The 22,059-nt window shown below is 33.4% G+C and overlaps 3 protein-coding genes across 4 annotated transcripts; 1 reads left to right on the top strand and 2 right to left on the bottom strand.

Moving 5' to 3' along the window:
• The first annotated feature begins 1,261 nt into the window (after nucleotides 1-1,261).
• On the top strand, nucleotides 1,262-1,773 carry LOC114165308 (protein phosphatase 2C 32-like). The gene is made up of 2 exons (XM_028049960.1): nucleotides 1,262-1,580; nucleotides 1,664-1,773. The coding sequence occupies exons 1-2, from the start codon at nucleotides 1,342-1,344 to the stop codon at nucleotides 1,677-1,679; spliced, it is 255 nt and encodes an 84-aa protein (XP_027905761.1). The 5' UTR covers nucleotides 1,262-1,341; the 3' UTR covers nucleotides 1,680-1,773.
• Nucleotides 1,774-4,158: 2,385 nt separating this feature from the next.
• LOC114191085 lies at nucleotides 4,159-5,598 on the bottom strand. The gene is made up of 3 exons (XM_028080256.1): nucleotides 5,519-5,598; nucleotides 4,603-4,780; nucleotides 4,159-4,360 (listed from the first exon to the last, which is right to left on the bottom strand). The coding sequence occupies exons 1-3, from the start codon at nucleotides 5,596-5,598 to the stop codon at nucleotides 4,163-4,165; spliced, it is 456 nt and encodes a 151-aa protein (XP_027936057.1). The 3' UTR covers nucleotides 4,159-4,162.
• Nucleotides 5,599-6,166: 568 nt separating this feature from the next.
• LOC114164775 (paladin) lies at nucleotides 6,167-18,644 on the bottom strand. Of its 2 annotated transcripts, XM_028049541.1 has the most exons (19): nucleotides 18,060-18,641; nucleotides 17,819-17,938; nucleotides 17,568-17,639; nucleotides 17,368-17,438; nucleotides 17,180-17,279; nucleotides 16,991-17,089; nucleotides 16,625-16,751; nucleotides 15,544-15,677; nucleotides 15,409-15,468; nucleotides 15,008-15,243; nucleotides 13,257-13,686; nucleotides 12,180-12,503; nucleotides 11,454-12,056; nucleotides 11,194-11,367; nucleotides 10,269-10,496; nucleotides 9,894-10,177; nucleotides 8,512-8,784; nucleotides 8,124-8,246; nucleotides 6,167-6,844 (listed from the first exon to the last, which is right to left on the bottom strand). In XM_028049541.1, exons 1-19 carry the CDS (start codon nucleotides 18,210-18,212, stop codon nucleotides 6,712-6,714), a joined length of 3,744 nt encoding a protein of 1,247 aa, XP_027905342.1. In that variant the 5' UTR covers nucleotides 18,213-18,641; the 3' UTR covers nucleotides 6,167-6,711. The 2 variants fall into 2 exon arrangements, with proteins under 2 accessions (XP_027905342.1, XP_027905349.1); XM_028049548.1 differs by lacking the exons at nucleotides 6,167-6,844; nucleotides 8,124-8,246 and having other exon boundaries at nucleotides 8,512-8,776; nucleotides 18,060-18,644.
• Nucleotides 18,645-22,059: the final 3,415 nt, after the last annotated feature.

The following is a 22,059-nucleotide window of genomic DNA, read 5'->3' on the forward strand; positions in this document are numbered from 1 at the left end:
TTCTTTTTCATTAGAATCAGAAAATCTCTTGAACAACACAAACCGAGCTATAAGTTTCTAAAGATTCCCAAGCAGCTTATACCACACTAAAAGCTAAAATCGCATCCTTATTCCCAAATGCACGCTGTTTTTGTCAGATCATGTACGCTGTTTCCCTCCTCTTTTGAGGTTTTGGTCCGTTAATTAAGGTGGGTGCTTTTGGAATCTACCAAACAGCAATTTACGGTTCTCTTTTATAATCTTTGTCGTAGCATTAATAATGTGTTCTATGCCAAGAATCCGATTTCTCACTTGCTGGCTTGCATTGCACTGATGAAACCAGGTTACTAAGACAAATATAACGTCCATGCTGCGTCTTTCTAATTTAGCTTCGATTATGAAATGATCCAACAAAAACCCAGAAAGTGGATTCAACTTTAACCCCATCGTCTGGTTGGCTCGCGAAGCAAAACGAGCTGTCAGAGATCAGAAGCATAAAAAAATTGAGGAGCCATAAGACATGTGCAAATACTCGCTTTCATAGTAGTTCGGTCTACAAGAGAGTAAACATGATTTACAGAACACTACGTAATGTGAAATCTGTGAAACCTATGAATTCTATGAATTTAAAAAATACTACTATATGACACGTCAATTTCTCTTATATATGCTTTGCTATAAAAAAATACTTTTACATTCACCGTATATTTTTCTAATATCTTCTTTTGTTTTCAGCAGAGAACTTTTCCGGAAACAAGACAACCACAATATGACGCTTATCTTTTTACTTATCTTTTCTAGAGAAGAGACTTCTTTCTTTATTGAAGAATAATCGACGCTCATTTTATTTTGTAACCTAACGCTTCCACCTTACTTCAGCCATAGTAACGAAATTCTGTCTTCTCCGTTGCAGTGGTATAAATGGTTGTCTTTCGGGCCTCCAGTATACATGATATGATGCAGAGTTTATGACTTTGATATTATGAAGTTCGTAATCAAATTGTTTATGACTTTGTCATTTTTATTATGCACTTTTGATTCTAATCCTGATCGCTCTTGAAGATATTTTTGAATATTGCATGTTATTTTCTTTAACTTCGCAATTACTGATTTGCAAATTCAATCAATTGGACGTGTAATTTGATTTACACAAGATAGATACATACTGGTTCATTGTTATTTCCTAATACCCTAGGTAAAAATGTAGATGTCAATATGAGCATATTTGCTTACAGACACAGTACTAATTGTTTTGATGGTGTGAATAAATAATGAAATGAAGAATACTTATTGTTGTTTTCTGAAACCATTTCTAACTAAAATTGTATGATTTAGCCATGTTTTAACGAACCTCTACTGAAGATGTTTCGAGTTGATTATGTGGGCAACGGTCCTTACCTGAGTTGTGCTTCGTCTGTTGTTCATCACCGGCTATCTTCAAGCGACCGGTTCCTGGTGCTGTCCTCAGACGGGCTTTACCAATATTTCAACAATGAAGAGGTAGTTGTCCATGTCACCTGGTTCCTGGAAAATGTTCCCGAAGGCGATCCTGCAAAATACCTTGTAGCAGAGCTTCTATTCCGTGCCGCAAAAAATGAATGGTCAGTGTCACCCATGCTCTTTACTACTCGTACGATTATTGTTATTGTTATGGCATTCATTTTGATGATGAAGATTTTTGCAGGAATGGATTTTCATGAATTGCTGGATATTCCTCATGGAGATCGTCGTAAATATCATGACGATGTTTCTGTTATGGTCGTTTCCTTGGAGGGAAGGATTTGGAGATCATCCGGATAATCATTTTATATATTTTATTTTAGAGTTCAAATGCACTTCGGTTCGTACCTACCATTTTAATTAATTTTAATTATGTTCATTAGGAATTAAGCATATAGTTTGTTGCATTTAGTGTAAGAATAGGTTTTGTAGCTCAGTGTTGCATGACACCAACTGCACTCACTCGAATCAAACACCTAAAGTACATTTAGGTGTTTGATAAAATGGAATCGATGTTCTCTTACTTTTTCATTATCACTCACACAAATCATTTTTATCTCTCTTGAAGGAAAAAAAAAAATCTTAGAAAAGGAGAGAAAGAAAAGAGAAAAAGTAGTTATAATATACGAAATGAGAAGGTGAGATTGATATAAAACAAAAGATATTGAATTTTTTTGAAAGTACATCACTTCTAATTTCTTTCTCTCTTTTTTTCAATTTTCATTATATATATATATATATATATATATATATATATATATATATATTTTTTTTTTAAATCGTAACATATTTTTCCACATTTCTTTGGTGTTTGTCCGGTCGCCCCTGACATCCATCTTAAAATTTTACATTTTTTTCTAAAAAATATATAAAGATCTAAAAATAAAAAATAGCTTTCTTTGTTTACTCTTTAATATTTATCTAGTAGCTCAATCACATTCACATCCACCTTCAAATAAGTTTAAAAAAATATGAAAAATTATAAGATTAAAAAAATGAAAAAATAAAAGATTAAACAAAAAGAATTTATTTTCAATGTTTGTTCGTCTGTTCGCGTCGCATTGTACCAATTCTAAAATAATTCAAAATAGTAAAAATTGAAATAAAAAGGTTTTCAAAATTATCAAAAAAAATCAAATCATTTTTCAAATGGTTTTCGGATAGCTTTCCCATAAGAATTACGTAACCTTGATTCTTGATTCTTCATTGTAAATGGAGATACATAGATGCGAAGATGATTATTGATTCTTCATTGTAAATGGAGATACATAGAAGCGAAGATTAATCCTTGTTGGGTCCAAAAAACCAAAAAATTATTGGCTTAAATGGTCTTTTGGTCCTAGTTTAGGACGACTTTTTTCACTTTGGTCCTACTTTTGAAAATGTTTTCAGTTTGGTCCTACTTTTGGTAATTTGTTTTCAATCAACTCCTTTTCGTTAACTCCGTCAAAATCGTTAACGGAACAGTGCCAGCGTGGTGATTTTGTGTGACGTGGATACTGTTCATTGACATGTCCGTTTGCACTGTCATTGCCCAGATTTTAAATTGAATTTTAGGGTTTGTGTGTTCATTGTAGTTTAGGGTTCCATTTCAGCTGAAAACCAATGTCTCGTGGGGCATCTTCATCTTCTTGCAACAGTTGGGTTAATCGGACTTGCAATTCCTGCCATGGTGGTTCTAGGGTTTCAGGGTCACCCCCAATTTGCGATTGCGGAGACATTGCAGTGGTGCGCACAGCTAGAACTACAAAGAATTTGGGTAAACAATTTTGGGGCTGTGCGAACTTTAAGGTTTGTTTTCCACTGTTCGAGGGTTTGGGTGTTTCTATCACTTTCAGTCTTTCAGTTTCATGTTCATGGTTTTTTTGTGTTGCAGAGATGTGGTGAAGATGTGTTGGGATGCAACTTGCACTGTCTTCACTATCATGGTTTTGTGAACTAGGACCAACTTCGCCTTGACCATAATCAACATCTATTTCTACATCAACTACGCCTTCAGTACCTCCATCACCACAACCCCATTCGTCTCCATCACTATCTCCTATACAGTCTGCATCAGAATCAATCCAACTATCAACCTCAACCCTTTCATCATCACAATCCCTTTCATTATCCAGCCCTTTATCAACTCCAACTTCTGCTTCACCTGTACCCACATTCTCAACTCCAACTTCTGCTTCACCTGTACCCACATTCTCACCTCCAACTTCTGCTTCATCTGTACCCAGATTCTCACCTCCAACTTCTTCTTCACCTGTGCCCACATTCTCACCTCCAACTTCTTCTTCACCTGTGCCCACATTCTTAACTCCCACTTCTTCTTCACCACACCTCCTTAAACTGTCAACCACTTCACCTTCATCTGATCCAATTTCAGTGTCTTCGTTCCTAGCATCATCAACTGGAGCAGAAGTTACATCTTCAGGTGGAGCAGACCAGACTACAATCTCAGTTCCTAGTACCTCAAATTCACTAACAGCATGACTGTTTTCTCCACTCTCTACAGGTCTCCCATCATCTCCTTCAGGTTCCACTATATTATCATCTACCTGGGCCTCATCAACTCCATGCACAACAAACATATGCACTTCACCGTAATGTCTTGCGATATGAAGCATATTAAGTGCACCCTTGTCATCATTCAAAGGGTGCAACAACATCTCCACACAATAACATAATCCCTTTACGCTATGATACCCCATTTCCTTAAGAGACCCCAATATTTCGAAATAACTCCAGTGGTCAGGATCGCATGACCAATGAGTAGTTTCTCCACCAACATACTTACACCACTCATTTTTAGCAAATTCACCACGGTGGTGGACCACAACCTCAAACCTTTCATCAGACATTGGAAACACAAAAAAACACACAAAAAAACCTGCAAATGGTAAACAATGTTTAAATGGGGGAACAAATACGCTTTCTATAACCGACAAACCGACAAACCGACAAGTAACCATGAAACCCACCCACCACAGATAGCGACAACAGAAGCAATTAAAAATGGTGGGTCACCAGCGAAAACAATAAACAATGCAGCACCAATTATACAAAACCCTAATCATTAACATTAAACCCAATCAATTCTGACAATCAGTAATAACCTAAAGCACCACATACCTTCACGATGATCGCTTTTCCCTCCGCAGCGATTGAGCAAAGATGAGCGACGAAATTGGATGCCAGAATCCCTAATGCGAGCCCCAAATCCACAAGTTCAAAGAGCGAGGACGAAATCCCTAATTGGACCCCCAAATCCACAATTTCAAAGTGCAACGACGAAATCCCTAAACCAAACCTAAACCCAATTTAATCAGAGATTAACCCTAAACAAATCCACATTTTCAATTAAATGGTCAGCATAGTGCAAACGGACACATCACTGAACAGTATCCACGTCACACATAATCACCACGCTGGCACTGTTTCGTTAACTATTTAGACGGAGTTAACGAAAAGGAGTTCATTGAAACAAAATTACGAAAAGTAGGACCAAATTGAAAACATTTTCAAAAGTAGGACCAAAGTGAAAAAAGTCGTCCTAAACTAGGACCAAAAGACCATTTAAGCCAAAATTATTATTGTTTCTTTTATACTATTTTTATTATTATTTTTTGGGGAAAATAAACATTTTGAAAAAACTACATCTTTTTGCATGCACATTAAATGTATGATGAACGTTGTGGAGTGCTAATACTTTTCCTATATGATGAACGTTATGGAATGCTAATACTTTCTTTACGCATGACTGACTCTCAGACCTAAAATCATTTTTTTTAGATCTTGTCTTATCCTTTTGATTTTTTCATAATCTTTTAGAATAAACTGTTACGTCAACTCCAAATTCTATTTTTTTCAAGTTTTATTTTTTATTTGTCATTCCGTCACAATTTCTGCAACGAAAGGAACCTAAGAAGGGTCACTGATGTTCTCTGAAATTATTGTCTTGAATCTTAAGTGTGGTTTTGCAAGTTGTGTCAATAATATGTAAGTGTTCTGATGAAACCAGGTTACTAAGACAAAATGTATAATGTACATGTTGCGTCTTTCTAATTTAGCTTCGATCATGAAATGATCCAATAAAAATCGAGAAAGTGGATTCAACTTTAACCCCATCGTCTGATTGGCTCGCCAAGCAAATCGAACTGCCAGAGATCAGAAGCATAAAAAAATTGAGGAGTCATAAGACACGTGCAAATACTCGCTTTCATAGTTCGGTCTACAAAAGAGTGAACATTGTTAGCATAACATTACGTAATACGTCATATAAAAAATATTACTATATGACATGTCAATTTCTCTTATATATGCTTTGTTATGAAAAAATACTTTTACATTCACCGTAATTATTTTAATATCTTCTTTTGTTTTAAGAGAAAACTTTTCCAGAAACAATAAAAACCACATGACTCTCGTCTTTTTCAAAGAGACTTCTTTTCTTTATTGGAAGAATAATCGACGCTCATCTTATTTTATAACCTAACGCTTCCACCTTCATTCAACCATGGTAACAAATTGTATTTTACAAAAGCACATCAGGTCAAAAACTACAAGAGAAGTAAAGAATATGACGCACATGTACAGTTTATGACAGAGAACCAAACACACTGATATGCAAGCACAGACATTGAGAATCAATGGGAAAGAACACGGGATAAACAGCAAATAGTTCTGCTGAACTATGTTAAGCCAGGAGAGAATTAACTATTCGATAAAGGAAGATAACATATAAAATACAATTGAATTTGAGTGAAATAACTAAATTCTTAAGGACATTAAATCTTGGGCTTACAGAGAAATAGGGAAGTTTCCTCCCTCACACTAAAATGGTATCTTTTCCAATTCTATTGAAGCCCTACTTTTCATCCTTTACAAACCCTCCCAAAACAACATGACATAGAAATACAATTTTGGAAGAGTTACTATAACATTCCTCAACAGTGTAACCTACTGTCCTACAGGTCTCGAATGAACACTTGGGTTCACCAATATTTGTGCCTTGTGTCAGCCAGCCTCTCGTAACATACAAAGCTAGATAAAATGAGTGCAGGATGTTGCTCTGCCTGAGATTGCAGTTCACAAAGTAGCATGCGTGCTAGTGTACTACATTTGAAGGCTTTGTAGCAAAAATAAGATATTGTGCAGCATGAGGACAGGTTACAGGGTGGCTCAAACTGTCACTGTAACAGCAAACGCCCACACAACAGTAACGACATGATTATTGCCATGTTATTTGTCAATTCTTAGATTGTTACATAGATGACCAAGCTCTGGTCTTGCGTCCATCCATGCTGCAAATTTCACATTGGCAGGAGAAGTGCAATAGAGATAAGATCTGAAAGTGATAAGGTAAAAATATCGCCTGCAGATGGTGGGGAAAAACAGAAATGGTTACACAACAAAATGGTACGTCATATCCAACATACATTATATATATATATATATATATATATATATATACATATATATATATATACATATATATATATACATATATATATATATACATATATATATATATATATTTAAATGCAGATTTCTTAAGCTGATTATCATTTTCACATTATTATAAACTCATTGTGGTGAAGATCATGAAATGGTAAGTCCTTATATTTAAAATCCCTTTTTTGTAATAAGTTTTCATTATTTAAACTACATTATGTGTTTTACACTCATTTAATTGATGATAATTGTTATAGGAATAGGAGAACAAAAACAAAGGCATGTTAGACTAGATCATGCATAAGAGGTATACAAATGATTGTCATACTAATTGATTCAATTTTTATTTATGTATTATATATCAAAATCTAAATATTAAAAATTTGATTGTAGATCTGTGAAGTTAAATATTTTTATAATGAGTAACTTATTGTGGTCAAGGTCTTCAAATAGTAATTTCTAATATTTATCATTCTCATATTTATAATATTTGATTTTGTATGTAAACTATAATTTTTTTACAGTCAATCTATTACTTATACTAAACAAAATTTATTTAGTATGTTTTGAAAAACTCATGTGCACGGGTGTGTGTGTGTGTATATATATATATATATATATATATATATATATATATATATATATATATATATATATATATATATATAAATGGTTAATAACTTCTTATGCGATGACTACCTCAAAAAATTCAATATTATGTAATATAAACAAATTATCCTTATTTCTCCCTTTCAATTGCATGCGAGGGCAAGATCTTAAATTCAAAATGCATGGGTGAAAAGAAATGTAAGTAAAAGTCAATCTTACACCACCCATGAGTAACTCTTATAAGATAAAATTCTTTTTACAGCAATAATATAAATTTTCTAATAAATTCATTGTTGAATAAAAAGTTTGTAAGTTTTAAATTTGTAATAAGTAATTCATTTCACTAAATTAACATAGAAATTACTTTTCAAAGAAATTAAATTATCGATAGACTAGTAGTGTTTTAAATTCTAAAATTTATCATATACTTGGCTACAATTCTAGAATTGGATTGATCAAAATCATATACTTAACTACATAAGCACATCCATGTGCAGGTGCACTCTCCACATGTTTTAGAGAAAATATATCAATGGGATTCCTATAAAATATAGAAAGGACGTTCCTATGTGTGAAACAAGTAAATGTACCTCAAAGCTTTGATACCCATGTCCATAAGACATGCTCGTTCCTCATCATCATCATCAGTGAACTTCTCAAATTCTCTTTTGTAATATAGAATATCTTCTCGTATATGCCCTGCACCTGAACATCTATAGATAAAATAGAAAAAGTCAGTATCTTCAATGGAAACCCCATACTAAAGATCAAATTTTACCGATCGTTAGAAATGATGCAAAATTTATTCTAGACCTACAAAAGTGAAACATAATATATTTGCAAAAGTAACCCTCTTCCTCTCACCCGAGATTATGCATTTCTAAATCAAGAGCAACATAATTCATTCACTTTGATGTTGAACACTCTTAAAAGTAATAACACATGGCTTGTAAGCAAATAAAAAAAATTGCTAATAACCTTTCAATGACAAGGTCAACGTCTGCTTTGCTTTGGGGACCATGTATGAGGACCCTTGTAAGGTTCAAAATGTCACTATAGTCACCCATACTAAGTGCCGTTTCATTGGAAGCTTGAGAAGGTAAGTTCTCTTCAGTCACTGCATATATATGAGGTCCAAATAATGGTTGTGAGACTTTGGATCCAGCATCAAGTCGGATACAGATTATGGCCATTGCATATGCGACACCACCAAAACCTGTGTGTGATACAAAAAGGTAACTACCTGCAGAGCTACAGCAAAGCAAGAGTTTAGGAGTACTTTCTATATTGAAACAAAAAATGCCTCAAAGATTACTATAAAGGGATTACAGCATCTAGAAAATTTGGATAGACACACAGGGAATAAATGAAGACTGCTAGGCCGGAATTAAAATGATGAGCAGTTAACATGTATTGATTAGCAAGACAGATTTGTATAGGCATTTACGAGGTATGAAACCTGTGCCTTATATGGAACTATTACACATATTTATTTACTACTAATATAGTATGAATCTCCTATGCTTTTAACTAAGAAAAAGTTTGTTTATTTAGCTTACTTCAAAGATGTAAAGAGTCAACTTCAACAGAGGAATAGAGTACTATAAGCCAAACTGTAACGAATAACCTCATGACTGCATTTCAGTAGAGCTGTCAAAGGTCAAAGCCCATGAGTCAAACTGGCTTCACCATGGGTTGCCGACTAAACAAATTGTAAATTAAATTGTAAATTTTTGTACGGGCTGAAATCGAACCCAGCCCATTAAAGAACCAGCTCACCAACCTATAATAAAAAATTAAAAAAACCAGACACAGTCCAATGAAAGCCCAACACAATTAAAAAAAATTGGGTAGACAAAATATACACTGCTCACGAGTTCCAGTTCTCCTTCTGTCTTATTTTCTACAGGTTCTTTCATATATATTAATGTACGTCACGGTCATAATATGCATAATATAATGAATATTTTGTCATGGTTATTGCAGTGATTTGGACTGTTTCCAGTTTTCATATAAGAAAAAAATAGCAAAACTAAAAAGCTGCATTTTTTTAAAATTAAGTGAGTTGGTCCATTTAACTCACCAACCAATGGTAAACCAGACCAGACTCATTTTTTTGAAGCTCACTAATAAGTAATCTGGGCCGAGTAGTCCATTTTGACAGGACTACATCACAGATAAAAAGATGAGCCCTATATTATTAGCAATCATAGGTTGGTCATGATTCTAAGGACATATTTGGTGTGTTGAATATTCTTATACATATTAACCCCCAAATTATAATTGATGCAAACAGTACAAGAACAATCAAGTCACGACACTTTACATGACCCTTATACTGCAAAGTAGGGGACACTTACTCATCTTGACAATACTGTATTGCGTCAATATCAGATGCCAAAGCATCTCTCTCTCTTGTTAAAGGTATCCTCTGGTAGACAATATCATATCCATCACCTTTCAGAGCAGAATAAACTTCCGCTGGTGTCTTCACATCATCTGCTCGAATGTTTTCCCAGTATCCAACCACACCTGACTGATTTGTCGAGGGGTTATATTCTTCACGGTGTAACAGCATTCGCCCACCTGATTGTCTAATCTCAGCTAGTATATCTTCTTTTAGCCGTGCTTCCATGTGTTCAACCTGCATTGTAATTACCGTGAGTAGGACAACACAATCAATTTTATGAAATATGCCAACATCCAACTGACAAACTACAGTAAAGATGACTCACCACAGGACCAGTGATTCCCACGTACTTGAGTGTATTAACTGGTTTGTTTAACTCCCTAAGGACAAATGGAGTATAATTGATGTAAACAACTGCCTCTTCTCTCAGATCAGTCAATACAACCTTTTGAGCAATGAATGAAGGTTTAGGCTTAGCACCCAAATAGTCTAGCATCTCTTTGGCACCAGAGATGGTTGGAGTTGCCATGCAATAAACAGGGTATTCATCAACCTGAACAAGTGAAGAATTAGATAATGACATTCTCACAGTCAACCGCATTACATTGATAAAAACATAAGATAAAGCTTTCAACAATTACAAAGAAAAACGAGAATTAGAATATAATGAAAAGAAAGTTCTCAAAGTCCTTCAAACACCAAAATAATAAAACAAGCTACTCTAAGCAAATAATGATGTTTCATCATTGCAATTCTTTTCCAGTTCTCGCCACCTACATAGACCACTGGTCATTTTCTTGTATATTATCAGCAGTCCAAACAGACAAACCATGATGTCATAATTGCATATAAACATTTTAAATTAAAAATAATGATACTATAAGTTATAATATAATAGTAATTATAAATATATGATAAATACAATTATTGTAATATGGTTATTATGTGTATGAAAAGTGTAAAAAGGAAGCACAAAATAAAATGAGTGGAAGAAAAATAAACTAATTAGTAAAGTATCAATTAATGGTAACACAATGTATTCTACTTGAACAACTATTAGATAACAAGATTGGTCATTTGTTAAATCAAGTTTTCTGCAAATAAACTCACACCAAAAACATGTTAAAGATGCTAATTCTACCTACAATTGGATGATCCTGTAGGTCACCACTGGACGTGTAGCCTTACCCTCTGGCATCACAAATTTGATGAGTTAGTTTCTTTAGTAGTACTTGCAAAGGTAAATGTACCTTGAAAACATGAGGTGCGCCATGAATTTGTATATGACTGGAAGTTCTCTGACCAGGAAAGAAATACATTTTCAGAATGGAGCCTTTCCCCAAAACAGAACCATTTCTGGCCTTGACAATGGCCTCCATCACAGCATCTCCATGTTGAGACTCTTGTGGCTCTCTCAACTCCTCCTACAATATAATTGACATTCTTGAATAAATCATGCTTCAAATTGGGGAATGTAGTATTGCAAATAGAAAGGTTGAAAAATATTTACAGGGACAGTGAAAAAACGCCCCGGTCTTAATCTGATGCTCCATTTCATAGCCTGCACCTCTGGCCTTTGATGCAACCAAACCTTAAATGTCATTCTGGATTCTCCTTGTCCACAAAATCCATCAAATGCTTCGCTTCCAAGATATGCTGCAAAAGCAATTAGACGAAAGTAACGCTCCAAGTACTCAGCACCACGATTTAATGCCACCCTCCTTACTCTAGGCTCAACATGCTGTTGATTGAATACTTTTCTATACTGCAAGACTGCTTGGCGAATATTTTGAAGTGCAGAACATCTATCAATGATAGCATCTAATGCCTCTCGGCATTCAACACCGTTATCAAATAATGTTGTTATCTTCCATAACAAAAGGATGTCATTTATACCAAAAGCACGATTTTGTTTCTCGTCTGTCTTTCTTGACAAAGTACTTGAGGTTAATGAAGTGGTATAAGCCCCAGCTTCATCTCCACTTGAAGAACCACAATCTGATTCTTCACAGATCACATCATCACCTAGTATTTTAATGGGCCTACCATAATCGATTCGAAGTTTCACAAGGCAAGCTATGACAGTACCCGTGGTTGTCCTGCCCCTGCCCATCTGTTATATCAATAACTGCAGTAAGAAATGGATAGGAGAAAAAGACAAAAAAAAATAGACCGACTCAAAATGAACAAGGTCATAAAAAAGTACAGCGTATAAGATAAAAGATTAAGAAATTACCTGGCAATTGAAAACAAAAGCAGTGTCCTTGGCAGCAGAAGATATATTAATTGCCAAAGTGTCAAAATCAGAGCTTTTAGGAGCTTTTCCATCAGTGATGGGCACACGTGCATACTTAACAGGGAACCCCTCAGCTTCCAGACTTTTGAAAACTTCAAGTGGGGTTTGAATTACATCAGGAGTAACTAACTCCCAAGCATCAAATATATGTTTGTCATCTGTTTCATGAATAACCATTATGGCACCACCATAGTGCTTAGCTTCTCTTAGGATATCTTCTTTTAATCGGGCTTCCATTTTCTCCACTCTTTCACGGTCAATGCCCTGAAAGAACAAATTACAATTTCCTATTCACCAACAATTGAGGGCCAATTTCCAAAGTAACAAGAAATTCAATGAGTTCTCTAATGGGATTTTAATTTCAACAAATTAGATAAGCTTCATTTTATATATACTTCAGCATTTGTTGATCACTATATATTAACACATGACCTTCACCAGAAAACATATACGGGGTGGACCAAATCATTTGAGCAGACCTTTAATGAATCAAATAATGTTTTTAAGACATAAACATATTCAACAGCTGAAGCTTTTAGAAGAGTCACTCCTTGACAATATTCATCCAATGGATTAAGAACTTCGTTGGCTTTAATACTTTATCTCAAAGAGTAATATTATACTTCAGTATGGAACAGATACCTTTGCTACCTTAAAAGACACTACTACTACAGCAATAGCTTTATAACTCCATACATCACATTATGTGCAAAAACCAAAAGAAAAAGCACTTTAAACACATCTCGTTGCCTGTATCACACTGCTCATCTAGATACATTTTTTTCACAATTCGATCACTACATTCTTTTTGTAGTATAGTTCTTGCCACAAATTAAAACCAACTTGTTAAATATCCATACTAGTGGTAAACAACTGGAGAAAAATGGGAAAGCCAATTGCTGGTATATGATCTAGTGGGCTCCAAACCAAAACCCAGTTATTCTAACATATACATTTGATTTACAATCCCCCTTAACTAAAAATTGATAGAAAAGATACGTTAGAAGCATTTTTTACCGTGTACTCCAGCATGTTTTTGTATGGCCTTTCAACTTCACGAAGAACAAATGGCTTCCCATTGATGTAAATAACAGGCTCTTCTCTCATATTATGCCAAAGTACTGGGCGTCCACCTTTAGAACTTCCAATCCTCCGGATGACAGATCGAATACCATCAATTGTTGGATTTGCCACTCCATAAACTGGAAATCCAGGAACTTCTCGGAAATTAGGAGCACCGTCCACACTCTCAAGTAAACTTAGGTTTTGAGATCCAGGACAGTGATCACTTTTGAGAACAGTTTGACTACCAAGAACCTCGCCATTTCTCAAGGCAGCAACCACACCCATTTCAGAAGGGCGGCCATCAGTCGATTCGGCTATCATCTTTAGAGATGGCTTCAAACTTGAATAACCAAGTGCACCCATTGGATCTCTCCTAAGTAACCTGCAATGCTAATTGTCATGAGTCATGCCAAATGTTAATAAACATAAGATCAAGCAAGCTAATGAATTAGATTACAATAAAAATCTATTGGACTTGGATTGTGCCAAACTCAACCCCAAAAGTCAGTTCATGGGGAGAGGATTGCCCAAACCTTTATAATCTCTACTTTGGCCACATCTATAGTCAATTTGGAATGTCAAGACAACCCAATTGGTAAAAATGGTCCAACTACATGATGAAAAAATTTATGTCAAGGAGGAATATTAGATCAACAGAGATATCTAGCACCTTCAAGTGAAAATTAACTAAGAAAATTGCAATAAACTACAAGTTTAGCAGATATCACAAATGAAGTAAATTCCTTGGTACCTCTTTCCAGATTACTGATGTAAAAACAAAATAAGGATGCAATAAAAGTGATATCTTTACAAGGTAAAAAGGTAGAACAGAATCAAAGCATGATGTCACAATCAATAATAAAATTAACTCCACGATGTTTTATATACAGAATTAGAGCCAAGTTTAAATTGACTGCCTTAGAGAATCTGTCTTGGAGCCATACAAAGAAGCTTTTTTAATTACACAAGCATCACCATAATGCAAAAACAAGAGATAACTACTGCCAGAAGTGAATGCCAATCTGTGTCCTAACTAAGCACCAACGTAAACCTTGTTGTGAGCTACAGACAAGTTACTAAATAAACCCAAGGATTTTTTTAATAGCAGTGCCAAGGCACAAAAGCAATCAGGACCTCAGACCAAATAAATATAAATGAAGGTTATACTTGAAAGTAGAAGCTAACTCAGTTCAGTAACATTTATGAATATAAAGTTTTCATAGCAAGATATATGGGCCAAATCTATCAACCAGTTACAATTTGACTAAATAAATACCGTGCCATTTTCCACAGACAAATGAACAAAAATAAATAAAAATTAGACTAAATTAAATGTTTGACCTCCTTTAAATTTTTTATCCATAATTTTGGCCAATTTTATCCCCAATTTCAGCTTAATTCTCAATTTTGCAAACAATTATTTCTCTTATTTTGGTCCAATGGAACCTGAGCTAACATATTTATTCAAGGTATCTTTAAAAATCAATTTAGTTAGTTAAAATGTAAAAAATAAAAGAAATTAAAATATGCAGAATCAAGAATTCAACCAAAGTTACAGATTTTTTAGAATCAAGGAGCTATAATCGCTGAAAAAAAGATAGGGAGATCAAAATTGCAGATCAATAATCAAAGGGTAACTAAAATGGCAATTTAGCTCAAATTAAAAAATACATAAGGCTTCGTACAATTATTAAAACTTTAACCTGCGAATAATGCTGTAGAGTTCAGGCCTTGCTCTCATCCAGTCAGCAAAGCTACAGTTATCAGTAGTATTAGAACGGAGTGCAGCCCTTTCTGAATGAATGTACACAGCAAAACATATTAAAAAGTAGTATCTCTCCAGGTACTCAACAAAAAATGATAGTGATGCTTCCCTTTTCATCTCATCAGGCTGCCGCAAAATACTATTGCGATACGTGGCAATTGCTTCACGCAGGTTCTAAAATTAAGACAAGGATCAATGAGACAGTTAAAGAGGAAATACAAAAATTCAACCCGCAAGATACAGGTGAATAATTCAAGAACATTGAAGAATAGAAACAACCATTACAATTTATTTGAATAACACAATAATAAAATCATTAGAAAATAGAAACAGATATACCTGCATTGAAGCACATTTGTCAATGACTTTGTCCACTTGTCTTTTCCCCTCAACACCACCCTGAAACATATCTGATAATTAGGACAAGAACATCTTTTTATTTTATAAAAATAACATTAAATTCAATACCAGTACCTCTAACACCCGAATCAAACTTCTAATGACTGCATACTCTCCTCTGCGAATTGCTTCTTCCGTGTCAGGCAAATGATCAGCAACATTGGTCATACTTTGAAAAATTCTCCCAATGGAATTGCTTCTTGGAAACCCTGTCATTCAATGACAAATACGATATCTAGTTAATGGCAATTCAACTAGTACACTTAATGAGAATAGAGTAAGAATAAATTAAAGAAATTCAATAATGCTAGGCATAATTCAATTTTCTTCCAAGAGGCTCAATAATTTTACATAAAGGTTACTCAGCATATAAAATAGTTATACCACATTCATGGAACTAAAGTCTTACGCATGTATGCATGCACACATACCCACTGAAGGTAGTGATATGTTGAGAGAAGAATGAAACTAATCACATTTATTGAATAAACTATGGATGGCAATAATTGAAAACAAGTAGACAAGACCTTCATTCTAAAGTTTCTCTCACTCAAATAAATAGGCTAGTGCTTTCATGACATATGTTAGACACATTTGCACTTACAAACCAACATGCAACATTCCCATGATCACTACCTGGACTGAGGCCTTGTAACCTAGCTATAGATATGGAAAAAACTGGACCCTTTGGAGATGAACTAAAGAGATTTCTTACCATAAGATATGTTTTCTTTTTCAAGAGATGATGAAATAACCAGGCCATAGAAATAAGCAACCAGATCCTACTCGATTAAACTCAAACTAACATCATAACCAAGGTAGATGCTGACAGAAACAGAAAGGAATGATGTAGACATCTTCTATATGTTGTCTTGGTATTAAAATTCAACATTTATGGACGATCCAGACATTTTATGCTAACTAAACACTGGAATGTGTATTCATATGCTCCGGTATTGTGGAAGCATAGTAATGAATTTTGAAGAAAAAAAACTGTTTTTTATAATAAACAACAAAACTAATAGTCCCAAATCTGTTTCTGAATATACAAGAAACCGTTCTTAGATTCAAATTTCTTCGAAGAACAACTATTTAAATAAAACAAAAATAAGCATTAAAAAATCAGAAAAATTAAAAAATAAAAAATAAAGAGTACCAGAGGCTCCTATTCTGTTGAGGTAGACCAAAGTTGCAATGACCATTCCAGTTGTGGTTCGACCACGCCCCATTTGACAATTAAAAATTATCTCCGTGTCTACATCAGCTTGAGAAATTTTATTAACCTAAAATAAAACAATAAAAGTATGAATTTTCAATGTCAATAAATATTGTATGATTGTATCAAATACAAAATCTATGAGTTCTAACAATTAAGCACTGTTCAGCAGCAGCAGCAGCTCAATGACAAGACGGTAGAGAAGGAAATTACATTACCCAACCCCTTGATTGCACCAAAAGAATATGTATGCGGAAAGTGATACCAAATGTGATAGAGCATAACAAATCCAGACAAAATACTAACCAAAATATCAAAATCCATTTCCTTTGGTGATTTTTCATCGGTTATAGGAACGCGTTCATAATCAACAAGATATCCAGCTACTTGCAATTCCTCATACACCTACGGCAAAGAAAATAACCTTGATGCATTTGTATCAGAAAATTGATCGGCAAGTCTCACACGACCATCATATACTAGTTTCGGCCATACCTCTAGTGGTGTCTTCACAGAATCACAAGACACCGGCTCCCATTGGTCTACCATCTGCCCATCTGGCAGTTCATCAGTCACGAGAATCTTATTTCCATATCTGTTGTATCCATGCGCAAATAAGATAAACAGTAAAGCACACAACCACAAATTCACAGGACAAGCACGGAGCATCGCCACAGAAATACCTTGCTGCCTCCACCAGGATGTATTCTTTCAAACGAGCCTCCATTTGCTCAACCCTTTCTCTGTTAATTCCCTAATCAAGTACAGACAGAATGCCCCACAAGTTAACGGACTCAATTCAACCCAACTTGTAAAGTATGCAGTATGCATCACGCTAAATTGAAAGTCAGCACAAAAGCTGATATGCCCCGAAACTACATACCGTATACTCAAGGTTGGAGAACGGCTTCTCCACATCACGCAGAACAAAAGGACGACCATTAATGTAGGCAAGCTGATTCCAACACAGGAAGGAAATAAAAAGTAAGGAGAAAGCATAATCAAGCATCCATCATCAAACTAACCGATACTTAGCCTAAACTTAAACTCCAAGTACAATACAAGAATTAGTTTCAAAAACCTAAACTCCTTGAAGTCAGCCATAGGTTAAATTAAAATAAAAATATAACACACCGGTTCCTCACGAAGGCTAATCCACAGAACTTTCAATCCAGCACCAATGTGGTTGAGAACGTTCCGAATTCCATCAATGGTTGGTATGGCAACACCGTGAACATGCAACGAGTCCGATGCCTAACCATAACAACAACAACATTAACTACCTGATTCATTTTTTGAAAAGGAAAAAAAAAATATATATATATATATATATATATATGAATTGACAGAAGATGAAAAGACGAAGAAGACCTACCTGGCGATAATTGGGAGCGCCTTCGATCTGAGGCGACAAACGTTTGTTCTGGCAACCAGGGAAATGGTCGCTCTTCAGAATCGTTCTCTTCCCCAACACACCTCCTCCTCTCATCTTCATCACCTGCTCCGGCTCCTTCGGTATCTGCGACATCGAACCAACTCACTCACTTCTCTTCCAATTGCAAATCCAAACGCCCAACTCTTCACCACGCTTCTCTTCTCGTTTCTTTCTCCCCTCTCTCACACACAACAACACTTGTTACACTTGCAGCTGATTTTCTCTCTCTACCTCCCGCGGATTTCCAATTATTTATCTCATAGCTTCTTACTTACGACTAACTCAATTTCTGAAACCAACACCAACAACGTGAAAGACGTGAACGAGTGAAGAGTGACGAAGAAAGGCGTGTGAGCTCAATGTGATCGAGCTCCCAAACAAGAATCTTCTCCGATTTTATTTCTTTGTTAATCAACCTGTTTAGCGTGTTAGCTTTTATTTAATCCTTATTAATGTTATTGTCCTTATAAAATTAAAAATACAAAAACACTTTTTTATCTTCGGAACCCATTCTTATTTCTCAGGTTGCGATTAATGCTTAACTTATAGCTTATGCCGTGGATATTCTCTTCCCTCCCTGTCTCTGTTGGCTGCACCATGCGCTTTCTCTCTCCATCCACCGTACCACCTTTTTCCTTCTCAACGACCCCTTTTATATTCACCACACAAAAAATTCTCGCCTTCGTAAATTAATTACGGAAAGGAATAAAACATACCTTCATATCTTCTGGATAATGCTACAACTCAACAAACTTCTTCCTTATTCATCTTCATCATACACACTTATCTATGTTCAACTAACGTATAAAAAATTAAACTAACTTTTTCTTTATTTCATCAAGCTAGCTTTATAAATTAATCAAAATAATTTACAAATTCTTAAACTCTCTAACCTAATCTTATAAGCCAATAAAAAATAATTAATATATGTATAGACACGCACACACGTGACAGAAAAATCCACAACTTTTAAATTTCCACCAGTTGGACTAGTCCTTATATGTATACACGTGGCCGGATGAGTTGTCCATTAACTATATAAAATAAAATAAAAATTCAAAATCGTTTTTTTTATCCGAAAAAATATATATATTTAATAAAGCATTTGGATGCCAAACCCTTTACCATGTATGAACAAAGAAATAAATTCAAAATCGATTGAATTGATCCACAGCAAATAAAAAAGGGGATAAAACCTGTTCGAATGTATTTTCCAAAAACAACATTGTAAACTGTTAACTTCATTTAAAATGTTCTTATTAAGATAAAGAAAACTTCATATTTAATATAGTTTATAAGTTGGTATAAATTATTGTGTCATTTTCTTTTTCCAAAAGAAACATATAATTTAGTTACTTGAATTAATTTATAGTTTTCTTTCATTTTGATTTCTTATAAATTTACGTAACTCAAATTTACTATTTTGATTTTTATTTTATATGAAAAGTCGTACTTGTTAATGGAATTCGATGTATTTTATTAAAATTTAAATATAAATATTACGACATATTTTATTTAGATTTTTTTGTTTAATTTGAATGGAAACAAAACCTCAAATAGTCTTTTTTTTTTATTTTAGATGTAAGTTTGTAATTATTGATGGAATGATTGATTGTATTAAAGTTTAAATTTAAATATTATAGCATGCTTGATTTATATTTTTATGGTTAATTTTGAATGCTAGGAATTTAAAAGTTGTATTATATTTATTTAATTTTAATTAATTATTAATACCAATTCGACTATTAATATCTTGATCACGTATTTAATGATCAAATGGATTTAAAAAATTATATATATATATATATATATATATATATATATATATATAAGTAAAATAAGCTTTGTAAATAAAATGCAATCCTCCAGCAAATTTTGTTATGAGAGGAAGTCTCCCGCTTTGCATAACTAACATCTGCGCCACTGCTTTCTTACAAAAATGATTTCTTACATTAATATTGAAGAAATACAAAATAAAAATAAATAAGACTTGGAAAGTGGTTTTTTATTTTTTTAATATAGAGTTAAACTAAAATTAATATCATTGCATAAAAATGAATCATTAACAAAAAGAGAGTCACTATGAATTAATTTATATATTAATTTATAAAATAAAAAATTATTGATTACTAAAAAATATTTATTATTATAAATAAAAAATTATAATTTATTTTTAAATGATTTATAAAATTTAGTAACTAAGATTTTAGTTAAAAAAAAATTAGTAATTAAACACTAGTTATCAAAATTCGTTATTATGAAGAATTAATTTTTAAATTAATTTCTCATTAATAATCAATTAATTTAACAACTAATTATAATTTTTTATTTTTAACAATAGTTATTTTAATAATTAATAATTTTTATTTTATAAATTAATATCTAAATTGATCATCGATTACTAAAATGATATAAGAATATATTTACTCGCGATGTATGAATACTAAATAGTACTGATATTAAAAATAATTTATACATCAGTATTTTGATATATAAAAAATGATGATAAACAGTATTTATAAAGTGGTGTTGTTTATTTTTTTTACATGGAATTAAACTCAGTTTAATTCAATCTTTTAATATCAATATTTTAAACTTCAGTTTGACCAAATTCAACTTAAACAAAATTATTAAACAATATCGATACTAATATGAATAATAACATAACCATTATTTAATTTACTTTCTCGTTCCAATAATTAATGTATTTTTAAATATGTAATTGTTAAAATACTAAATAATACAGTGTATTTTTTTTTAAATGATTGTTCTAAAATATGTAATTGAAAAAATAGTACGAAACAATATTTCTTTATGAAAAACATTTGAAAACGTTGAATACAATAAACTCATCCTAATATAACTCCATTAAGAATAAGTTCACTCGAATCAAGTCTAATAAAAAATTAGATAAAATAAATCCGACCTAATTCAATTTTTTATTGGGTTGTTTAAACCCACGTCATTCGCATTCAAAAAGGTATATATATAATATAAAACGAATAAAGAAACGTGGAAGAAATGGCAAATTAGTGGGTCCCGAGATTAGTTGGTTGGTACAATGGTCAACCACAAGTTAGAGGGCCCAACAAACATGCCTGTTAATTACTTTCAGAAAATAATATCATAAAATATTTAACCTAAAAAAATAAGCTGCGCTCTCTGATTTTGAGTAACCCTAAAGCCAAAATGGAATTAAAATTGCACGTTTCTTTCTGCCTTAAACCGCAATGCATGTTGTGTGTTACTAGGTTTAAAAATACGAACAAATTAAAAATAGAAACATATAAACGGGGGACAGTTCTTATCTTGTAAATTTATAACTGAATTTAAACTAAACCCAAATTATAATGATAGATATTATTTTGTTTTGTTTACCTAATTTAGATCATGGTAATCAACATTTGCATATTTTTTTTATTTGCAAAAACAAATTAGTTACTTCTGTTGTGTATCACACTATCTATAAATAATAACACAACCCAATTAAATAATGCGCGTGTGAAGGGGCAATGAAGTAAAATAAATTAATGGAAAATTATAGAAAGAGAACGTGAAAGAGATGGTGGAGAGCAACTGGTTTATATAATTACTCTGAACTGCTTTCACCATAAAGAACATTATTAATGGATGCTTACACAGAAATGACAGAGGTTTTTTTTTTCTGAGGTGAAGTTGGGTTTTACTTGGAATTAATTAATCTTTAACAACCCATTTGCTGTGTTGTTTCAAGAAAGGAGCGTGATTTGATGCAGCACACAGATTCTCTCACTACCTTTACGCTCTCTTTTAGAGCACTGTTCCATCACTTTCGTTCTTTATTTGAGAAAGCAACGTGTATGAGAAATATTGAGAAAAGAAAAGGTAGAGACAAAAACAGGTGTCACGTCACTCTCATTCTTTCAAAGGTTGTGCTATTATCCTATTCATGGCAATTAGC

This window comes from Vigna unguiculata, chromosome 1, assembly GCF_004118075.2.
Source record: "Vigna unguiculata cultivar IT97K-499-35 chromosome 1, ASM411807v1, whole genome shotgun sequence".
Taxonomy (NCBI): domain Eukaryota; kingdom Viridiplantae; phylum Streptophyta; class Magnoliopsida; order Fabales; family Fabaceae; genus Vigna; species Vigna unguiculata.

Coding starts and splice junctions, on each gene's coding strand:
- LOC114191085 (XM_028080256.1), bottom strand. CDS start 5,598: ATGGGGTTAAAGTTGAATCCACTTTCTCGATTTTTATTGGATCATTTC. Junction 4,781..5,518: donor AAATTAGAAAGACGCAACAT/GTACATTATACA, acceptor AATTGGGTTTAG/GTTTGGTTTAGGGATTTCGT. Junction 4,361..4,602: donor GAAAAGCGATCATCGTGAAG/GTATGTGGTGCT, acceptor TACCATTTGCAG/GTTTTTTTGTGTGTTTTTTT.
- LOC114164775 (XM_028049541.1), bottom strand. CDS start 18,212: ATGTCGCAGATACCGAAGGAGCCGGAGCAGGTGATGAAGATGAGAGGA. Junction 10,497..11,193: donor GCGCACCTCATGTTTTCAAG/GTACATTTACCT, acceptor TCACTTGTTCAG/GTTGATGAATACCCTGTTTA. Junction 8,785..9,893: donor ATACAGTATTGTCAAGATGA/GTAAGTGTCCCC, acceptor GCTTTGCTGTAG/CTCTGCAGGTAGTTACCTTT.
- LOC114165308 (XM_028049960.1), top strand. CDS start 1,342: ATGTTTCGAGTTGATTATGTGGGCAACGGTCCTTACCTGAGTTGTGCT.